The sequence below is a fragment of the Tilletiaria anomala genome (assembly GCF_000711695.1).
Source record: "Tilletiaria anomala UBC 951 chromosome Unknown K437scaffold_204, whole genome shotgun sequence".
In the NCBI taxonomy this organism is placed as follows: Eukaryota; Fungi; Basidiomycota; class Exobasidiomycetes; order Georgefischeriales; family Tilletiariaceae; genus Tilletiaria; species Tilletiaria anomala.
This window is the reverse complement of record NW_013546818.1, coordinates 1-9,233: the sequence shown is the minus strand read 5'-3', so window position 1 is coordinate 9,233 and position 9,233 is coordinate 1. Positions and strand designations below refer to the sequence as shown.

Genomic DNA, 9,233 nt, shown 5'->3' with positions numbered 1-9,233 from the left:
TGGGCCCGCTTTCTATCAGTTTTGCCACGATTTGTAAGCCGCCTGTAGGCTGTGAACGTGTGGTCACGTGAGAAACACCCCCAGTGCGCCGTCTTGCTGCCCGAAAAGAGGGGGAGTGTAAGGCGAAAATCCCCGGTGCCCAATGCCATGCACGTATGCATGCGTGCATGGGCCGCATGCATACGACGATTACACCAAGAATGCGCCCTGTGTCCCGTCCTGGTGACTGGCATCTCCGCCACACAGATATGAGCAATCCAGGCGCCGGCGGGTGCGCCGGTCTGGCGGAAAGCTGCACATTGCCTCGTCTCTCGTCGGCCTTGGCGTGGAAAGTGGAAACTGCATCACGCGCATTGGCCAAGGTGGTGGCTGAGGTCACTCCGTTTGCTGGGTAGGGCTGTGGTGGGGGACGCGACGAGGCACTGTATCACACTCTGCGCTGCCTTTGTTGGGGCTCTGGACACGGTCGCATTTCATTTGCGCAACCCTCATCGCTCATCCAACCTCCCCGCAGCAAACACCGTCCCTTTCATAAGAGGGACGTTTCGATCGAGTGAGGCCAATCTGAGGGAAAGCCTGCATCATTCACATCTTTCCAGTGAGTGGTCCTGTAAGTGATGGGAGCGAGCACCGCGCGAGAACAAACGAGGAACAAAACAGCACCTCCCTTTCGGAGGGTCCCCAACTGCACACCACCCCACCGAGCTGCTGGCTGACTGTGCTCGCCGCGCTTGTCCATCACAGGACCACGCGTGACTGTGACCTGGTAATCGGCACGCAGCCTGCCCTGGATCTCGAGTCTCGTCGGCATCATGGACAGCGAGGCAGCAGCATGGCCTGCCTCGCGGCCGCGAGCCACCGCGATGGGTCCGCCCTTTTCGTCCCTCTCCGCCACTCGCAGGCAGCCAGCAGCGCATGCTCACACAGGCAAGCAGCCACACCAATGGAAGCCATTCAGACCCGCCGCACCGACGCTCGGGCCTAACACGGACTTCTTCTTCGAGGACGACAGAGATGCGAGCGGCGATGCGCAGGGGTTTGGAGACGCGAGTGCCGAGCAGGCAGCAGCCTCGAGCTGCTCAAGTTCCACTCCTTCACGCTCTGCCCGTCGCACATCGAATCGGTGGGACTCTCATGCGCCGGCTGCAGCGGATGCATTTGCCTCCAGCCTCAGGCGCGCAGATGCCTCTTCTCCGCGGTCGAATCCCTCGACGGGGTCCTCCACTCCCCAGACGAGTCCGCAGCGCTCTTCGTCAGCTGGCTGGAACGCAGCTGTTACTAGCAGTGGTGGCACCGCCGGCTCAACTTTTCTCGAAATCACCAAACCAACGCGGGCGCCTTCTTTTTCCACCGCCACCAACACCTCACCTACTTCATCACCCATCGCCTCGCCCGATCAAAGTCTCTCCTCCTCGGCCTCGTCGCCGCAGCTTCCCGTGCGCGGGCGACAACCGCATGCGTCGCATCGGCTGCTTCCCTCGGACGAGGATCTGGCGCTGAGGGCCGAGCTCGCAAGATGGCAGGCGAGGCGCAAGGCACACGGCATAGGTTATCGCATCTTTGGCCAGCAGATCCCTCTGCCGAATGCGATCGGGGCTGCCACACCCGTCAGCAGGCGGGGCAGCTTTGCAGCTGCCACTAGCAGTACCCCCTCTCCAACACTCAAGAGCACTACCGCTTCTGCTTCCCAGTCCGCCACTGCTTCAGATGTGAGCAGCACCACATACGCCTGCGCTTCCTCCCGCAAGGTCCGTGAGAGGCGAAGCAAGAGCCACGGCAGCGACAACTCGATTTCTCACCCCTTCTCGGCGCGCAGGAGTACCCGCGGCCGTGTCACCGCGTGGGGAGCTGTCGAGCATGCGGATCTGACCACGCTGACTCCGCGCAGCGGCAGCCTAAATGCACTCATTGCCGATGCAGAGGTGGCCGGCGATGACCGTGCTGTCGTCCAGCGAGGCCGCTGGCGGCGAGGCAGCAGCGAGCGTGTGCGAGCGGACAGGGGCGGAACCAGCTTGGAACATGCCCAGCGCACCTCCCTGCGCGCCAGCCCGCGTGCCCCAGACGACTTTTACGACGTGGGGCCTGCTTTCCGGCAAGGTGACTGCAAGCTTTCCGCTTACAGCGCCAGCAGTGACGACGACGAAGAACGAGTTGAGCGGGAAGGAACTATCGACGATGATTCACTTTTCAGGAGCGACGGCGAACGAGACGCCGCTGAGAAACGCGAGCTCGCAGACGACTCGGCAACGCGCTCCTACTCTACTGTTACCACATCCACGTCCGTCGCTGCCTCTGGCTCGCTGCTCTCCAGCTTACCGCGCTCTGGCTGCGGCGGCGACGGCTCTCTGTCGCCGCCGCGCAAGAGCATCGGCGCCACACTGCGCGGCTTGGCAAATGTGTCTGCCGCAGTCATGACACGCAGCATTTCCAGCACGTCCTCCACCGACCTGAACCAAGAAGCAGCGCATCACACTCCCGCCCACGGCAGGCCCTCGCGCAGTCGCTCGCTCAAGAGCTCGCGCTCGCGGAACTCCAAGGTGGCAGCCGCCAAAGGCGCCGGAGCTCGTGACGCCGAGGAGCTGCGGCGCTCGTTCCGTATTCTCGAGCGCCAGCGCCGCAAAGATCTGCGAGTGCTTTTGGATGAACCAAGCTCGCCCTCGCCGCTGTCTCCCCAGCAACTCCCATCAGAGGCACCTGCTGGAACGGCACTCGCTCAGGACCTGCCTCTTGTGGCGTCTCGAAGCACGTCTGTTGCGGCTGAGGGTGATGGATCGCCGCAGCCCGTGGGCCTGGGATTGGGCTTGGACCTAGGCACTGACGCTCGCTCCTTGCTGTCTCTTCCGAGTCAGCCCAGCTTACGGCGCGAGTCGATGTCCATCCCCGTCGACGAGGCTGAAGATCCATTACTAGGTGGGCAGGTCGGCAGCATCGAAGACCTCGTTGTGGTCGAATCGCCCCAGTTCATTCAGAGTAATCAGTCGTCGGCGTCTTCCACCCCGCGAGGGACGTCACCCTCCAAGCGCCCGATTGCTAGCGAAACCTCGACTTCCGCATCAGCCACAGACCGCAGGACCGGCTTTGCTTCATTGTATGCCATGCGCCTCTCTTCGCTGCAGAGCCAACTGCGTGTCTGGTCCCTGTCCTCCTCGGCGAGCTCAACGAATAGGGTTTCAGCTTTTACGGACAGTGCAGCCGCATCTATGCTGCACGATCAGGCACCAACGCCCTCGTCCAGCCTGATTAGCGCCGGACTGCGCCAGCTCGCTCGGCTGCCGAACCTGCTGCTCAACGTATCTGCATTCGAAGCTCAAACAGCGAGCACTTTAGGAGACCAAACGGCAGGGCGATCGTCTTCTTTATCCAAGGAGAACAAAGATGCCGCGCTGCAAGCCACCGATACCCAGTCTTTGTCCATGTCGAACCGGCCTTCGCACTCTCCTTTACCCGCAGCTGCAAGCGGCAGCATATCCGACAGCAGCAAGTGCCTCCGAAATGCTGCCATCCGTGGCCGGCGTTCCTATAGTGTCGGAAGCGCGGATGGGCGTGGCGTCATGACGCCGCTCGAGGCTGACATTGCTGCGTCTGCGTACGTCTCTGGCCTCGGCGAGCCCAGCGACCCGGACGTGGAGCTTTCATCGGTTGTACACTTGGAGACTTTCCGTAGCTCGTATACCAGCAACTGCAGCAACACTTCCCTTCTGACTATGTCTCTCCATTCAGCAGTAGGAAATACCACATCACACTGCACTGACGATGAGCTCTCGCCGATATCCGGCCTGCTGGATGAGCAGGAGATCCCGAGCATGCGCGGTGGCCGCAAGCTCTCGCCACCATCTTCTCGGCAGTGTGCCGTCGGGCTGTTTGGAGGAGGCCGTGCATCACACTCTTCGCGGCGTACCGGAGCAAACACGCGCAATACTGCGAGGGCGCACCCCATCGCTGGGCTCAAGTCAGTGCACAGCTCGCCTGATCTCTCATACCTGGCATGGACAGCAGCGAGGTTGGAACGAGACGCAGCTGAACACACCGGCCTTGTTGCACGGAACGGCCATTTGTCGGACGGAGAAGGCGCGCCCCGACTGACGGAGCGGAAGCAGGGATGTCCTCGGCCGCGAGGACGCGAAGGCGCGGTGAAGATGGTCAGCGCTGCCATCGACCCTTATCTATACTCTGGCGCCCAGCCCAACCAGAACGACCTGAAGTGGACTCAAGCCGCGCGGGGGGATGAGAGCGCCGCGTCAGCGCAATCGTTGGCTGAATCGACCGCGCCGTTGACAACTTGCGTTAGCACCCCGGCATCCTCGCCATTTACTTCCGCGCCCATGATCATGCGCCCGACGAGGCTGCTATCCAATGGCTCGCATCTGCTGATGCTGTCATTGGAGCTGGAGATGATTCGCAAGCACAAGATTAGCGCGCCTCTAAAGCCGAGATGGGGCAAGCAGCGACTTCGAGAGATCTCTCAGCAGACCAGCAGCAACAGACACGCTTTGCGCGTCGGAGCTGGACAGTCCTCTGGCAGTGCTCTCAAGTTTGAAATGACTTGCTGAAAACAAGTCACGTGTACTTTACAATCACGCCTCTCGGAGGCGATCAATCGCAGATCTCGTTGGTGCACCCTGATGGCGTCACGAGTGAGAGCGCACTTGCACATTCCAAGGAATAATTAAAAAATAGGGGATAAGAGATGGGTCGGAGGCCACAGTTGATGCATTGATGGTTGAAGGACACACTGCCCGCCAGACTTCCATTTTTTACTAGGCTTGTCTCCTCGACATCAACTGGAATTGACAGCTTGCGCGCGCCCATCGCCGCATCATGATTCTTCATTCATGATCATGCTTCATCTTCCAGTTCTTTCGCCATCATCCCGCAAGAACGCGCTTTACCGAGCCGAAGGCGATCAGCATGGATTTGTTCTGAGACTGACCACCTCAGCTAGCCTAAAGAATAGGAGAATAACCAAAGTGTGGACCCCGGGTTTCCTTGTGGCATCCGAAAGCTTGGACCCCAGGTTCTCAGTCTCGAAAACATGGGCCACTGGATTCCTGCCTATACGGAAGGTGGGGGTTACAGACTGCTTCGGGGAGAAGAACTGCAGTGCAGCGGCGAGAACAGGCCAATTGTAAGATCTGTCCAAGCCTCGGACTGCTCCCGCGTCAAAGCGTTGAGAGCAGGGCAGAGGCGCAAGTATTCAACCCTTGGACCTCGGGTGACCACAATCTATCCGTGGCGACACCATGGACCGTGGCGTTGCAATTGTGAGCACCGGTTTTGAAACCACGCCTCCCGGAATCTGTATAAGCCTCGACAGTGCGGACCACGGATTTGATACTTGCCGAAAGCGTGGATCCCGGATCTCTCTCCGGTCGCACTGGTGCCGAAAACATGGACCCCGCAATCGAAACCTTCCACCCCAAATTCCATATGTGCCAAAACCTTGGACTCTGCAATTGCAATCGACGACCCCGGATATCGTACGAGTACCAAAAGCTTGGATCACGGATTCCATATTGGCGAATATTCGATGTACGTGCACCAAGGGGAAGTTGAAGCCGTTGTCTATGTCCTCGAAAGTACTATATCTGAAGAGAAGAAACGGACGATCTGCCTAGCTCGCTTCGGAAACCTCGAGAGGGAGATCCGGTTCGCTGTGAAGCGTGGAGCAGGCAGCAGCGTCCGCATTTAAATGGGCTTCCTCCTTCCGCGGCTTCCTCGCATAATATGTATTGTGGAACAGTTGGGCTTCAGAGGGGAGCCCCAGAAATTGTAATTATTCGCGTGCGAAGTACTTCGAAAAACAAATCAACCCGCGAAAAAGATGGGATGCCTCTTGGCGAAGCTGTGTCTATGTTCCTTCAGATCAGTGTATTTTAACTTTGCGGCCTCCGGTCAGGGTCGTAGTAACAGAGGGCTTTCCGCAATTTTTTGGCAGGCCATTGTCAGGTACTGCTGCTATACTGACCCTGACAGCAGCCTGTGCAGCAGATCCACTTTCTTACCTTTCTGCTCGTCCTCTTGAACTTACACGCATCCAAGCTCTTCTGGTCGATGGTTTGCTCCTACGCGTTGCGCCCGCTTATCTTCTTGCCTTCGGCTCGAAGTATGCCCGCCGGTAGTACTGCATACAAGCGCACGTCGGCGCCGAAATACGGTATAAATTACGGTGTAAAACGATTCGTGGTCAAGGCATCTGTCCTCACCCTTTCAGGTGCATCATACTTTGATAAGCTAACCGTGATGCGATGCAATCGACGGGGGAGTCTCTGGTGAGCAATCGCGATGAGGAGCTCATCGGGGAATTCTTCCAGGCAAGTTCGTTTGAAGGCCCTCGAGGCGACAACAAGTCCTTGTTGAGCGCAACGAGAATCTCGCAAGGTCTGACCGGCTGTAGTAGCCGTTTTCTCCTGGTTCAGCGTCGGCTGATCGAGATTCTGGAATCGCTCGATGAACAACTCGCACTGAGTTCCACCTTTGCTGAAGCAGCTTTCTCGGTACTCCAGCTGTACTGCACAAGGCATAGCAATGTGCTTGCCGACTTACATCCCAACACCATCTAGATATGGGCGAGTGATTAGCCCAATTAACTATCTCGATACGAGCTCAGCATCCAGTGTCTGATGGAGGTGCGGCAATGGACGGTGAAATAATATTGTTCAACGCTGTTCGACCTAGTGATTTTCGTGCTTTGTGCTGTAGCCTTTCGCCGTGAGCAACCAGATTATGACGATGCCTCCTTTCACGCCGCATTAGCACCGGCACCTCATGCAAGTAATCTGCGCAACTATATTCTAGATGATGCAAAGTATGCAGAGGCAGGCCTAGACGTCCACTTTCAAGCAATTGGGGGTTTCAGAACGCTCGACATGTTCTTGGTCGGCTTGGTAGAGCAGGGCGTCCTTGCAGCGACTGTAGCAGAAGGTGGTCCACTGGTCGCCTTTGCAAAAGTCGCTGCTATTCGAGCCAATGAGAACGAGCAAACAGTCGCTCATACGCTCCCTCAACAGCTGAGTCCTTCCCTCAGCGCTATTATCTGGGGCAGGCGGCATTGGCTTACAATTTTGCTAGATGGAGCCGCTTGTGGGTTTCGAGCAGCAAGGCCTTCCCTTCGATGCAACTCACTTTTCTCAACGGTCTTATGTCGCAAGAGGCACCTATCACGCCGTACCGGAGCCGATTTGGTGGAGCCCACTCGCATTTGCTACCATGAAGAAAAAGAATCCTCGGTAGCGACGGTCGACTTTGATCCGACGACGTGCACCCTACGTTTACTCGGCTTTCAAGTCGATGTCATGTTACTGCGACAATTTGCAGTAGCGCAGCTAGAAGAGCTGGGCGGTCTGCTCTTGGATCTTCTTACACTTTGCTCGTGAGATCCGAGAACCGTCACGTCCTAGTGACGAAGCACTTGCAAGCAACGTTGATATGACCGAGGAGAAGACTGTAGGATATAGCCCCGCCATTGAATCGAAAAGACTCACGATGTATGGAAACGCTTTCGACGATAACATAGCTTGCCGATCAACAAGGCATCCGGTTCACCGACTGCTTCACAAATACTCTTTTCAAGTCAGACAACAAGCTCCTCAGGATGCTCATGATCGTCGTCCATTCTCTAAATGGCAATGATCCGAGGAGTGGGGTGCTGGTATCTACTCGCATAGATCAATACGGCTACCTCCCGGCCATTTTACATTGGTACGAACGGAGCGTTTACTGCGTCTTGCCACTCTCCAAAATTTGTCGTATCGACCATCTTGCGCTGCAAGTGCCCCGCTTTGTGTCTTGACGTGTAGGTCGGATCATCATACATTCCCCATCTGCTGCGGGCCCATCATCATTGGAATTCGACAGTATCGTTCCCACTTGTTCTTCCTTCAAGAAGACGGAAATCTTTCAATTTGGATCAAGCATCGACCTTGATTCAATCCCCTTTAACGCAAGCTGGTCTCCCACCGCCAGGTCTGACCCATGGAGGCAGCTGGTCAGTGCTTTTAGCGAGCACATTTCCGAATTGACGCCGGTCGGCTCCTCAGAGGCAGAAGAAGATGATGGTGACTCAGCGGCGGGCATTTTACACCAACAGGTAAACGCTCAGCGGCGGATCTCCCGCTTGGTGTCGGAGAAAGTCCACATGATGATCACCGAGCAGCAATTTTGTGCAAACTTTCAGCAGATCAAGAGGCTGCAAGGTGTGCTTCATGATGCGACGGCGATCCTCCTGTTGGGCAGATTTCCTGCAACCTTTCTGGTGCCCTTGCAAGACCAACTGTCGCTTCGTTTTTGCTAAAGTCCCAAAAGAATTTGGCCAACTCAATCCAGCTCAATGTAGAATGGAGACGTATTGTCTCAAGAGGTTCCAGCGTGCAAGAACTAGGAGCGCCTGTGGCTGAACTGCAAATAGAAGGTACGTGGCTTATCGTTTGCAGGGATCTTGAAGGATCGTGACTCTCAGCGATGCATGTGGCCAGGTCGCTATCTCTTCCTGTGCGCCCGTCTGAGCTTGTGAGCTTGTCAAGTGTCTGCCTGCAGCTAACAACGCGCTCCTGCCCCAGGTATGCCTACCCACACGCAACGACGATGAAGCTCGCATGTCTTCATAAATGATGCATGAAATGCTAAGAGCATTCCTGCATGGAGAAGCAAGCTGTTTCGTTGGTATGCCTGCTTTTTCAACTGGCATGAATGTTCGAGATATCCAAAATGCTCTCTACATTAGATTTCCACACTTATTAACAGGCCTTCTCCAATCCGCCGATAGGATGGGCCGAGTGAGCTAGCAGGGGAAGATCACCGTCGTTCTCCAGGCTTGAACCTCACCGACTTGAGCCGCACGTTACAACATCACAGGATATCTCTCATCCTTCATCAATCCTGACATTTGTTTCCTCGCTTCTGTATGTACATTCGCATTGGGTGTTCCCAAGGATGGTCAGTCGCTTGACATGCAAGTTTGCTGCTCGACTTGTCGGAGAACAGTCGGACGCCTTCAACGTGGTCAACTGCTGTACTTGTTCCACCCGAGAATGCGGCAAGAATAAATGTGTCGCCTGGTAGGCGTCCGCGAACTTCGATACGCCATGTGAAAGATGCAAATGGACCACTGGGTATACTTTCAAGTCTTGGCCAGGAGGAGGCCACGATGTTGTAATCGGGTAGGGGGATTTGTGTTATCCAGACCATGGGCTCAGTTGTGCAATCTGCTAATCGTACGCTCCAAGCGATTATTCTTG

The 9,233-nt window shown here is 56.4% G+C and overlaps 3 protein-coding genes across 3 annotated transcripts; 2 read left to right on the top strand and 1 right to left on the bottom strand.

The window, feature by feature from the left end:
• Positions 1-604: 604 nt before the first annotated feature.
• Positions 605-4,572, top strand: K437DRAFT_75397 (uncharacterized protein). Its single transcript, XM_013384375.1, has one exon. The coding sequence runs from the start codon at positions 813-815 to the stop codon at positions 4,548-4,550; it is 3,738 nt and encodes a 1,245-aa protein (XP_013239829.1). The 5' UTR covers positions 605-812; the 3' UTR covers positions 4,551-4,572.
• A 1,411-nt stretch (positions 4,573-5,983) lies between these two features.
• Positions 5,984-6,694, bottom strand: K437DRAFT_75310 (uncharacterized protein). Its single transcript, XM_013384374.1, has one exon. The coding sequence runs from the start codon at positions 6,519-6,521 to the stop codon at positions 6,162-6,164; it is 360 nt and encodes a 119-aa protein (XP_013239828.1). The 5' UTR covers positions 6,522-6,694; the 3' UTR covers positions 5,984-6,161.
• Positions 6,695-8,264: 1,570 nt separating this feature from the next.
• Positions 8,265-9,233, top strand: K437DRAFT_75371 (uncharacterized protein). The gene is made up of 4 exons (XM_013384373.1): positions 8,265-8,407; positions 8,556-8,771; positions 8,851-8,897; positions 8,980-9,233. Exons 2-4 carry the CDS (start codon positions 8,604-8,606, stop codon positions 9,149-9,151), a joined length of 387 nt encoding a protein of 128 aa, XP_013239827.1. The 5' UTR covers positions 8,265-8,407; positions 8,556-8,603; the 3' UTR covers positions 9,152-9,233.

Excerpts from the sequence above, each read along its gene's own strand:
- K437DRAFT_75397 (XM_013384375.1), top strand. The coding sequence starts at position 813 with ATGGACAGCGAGGCAGCAGCATGGCCTGCCTCGCGGCCGCGAGCCACC.
- K437DRAFT_75310 (XM_013384374.1), bottom strand. The coding sequence starts at position 6,521 with ATGCCTTGTGCAGTACAGCTGGAGTACCGAGAAAGCTGCTTCAGCAAA.
- K437DRAFT_75371 (XM_013384373.1), top strand. The coding sequence starts at position 8,604 with ATGATGCATGAAATGCTAAGAGCATTCCTGCATGGAGAAGCAAGCTGT. Across the intron at positions 8,772-8,850 it reads CCGCCGATAGGATGGGCCGA|GATATCTCTCATCCTTCATC; the intron begins GTGAGCTAGCAG and ends ACAACATCACAG. Across the intron at positions 8,898-8,979 it reads ACATTTGTTTCCTCGCTTCT|TCGGACGCCTTCAACGTGGT; the intron begins GTATGTACATTC and ends GTCGGAGAACAG.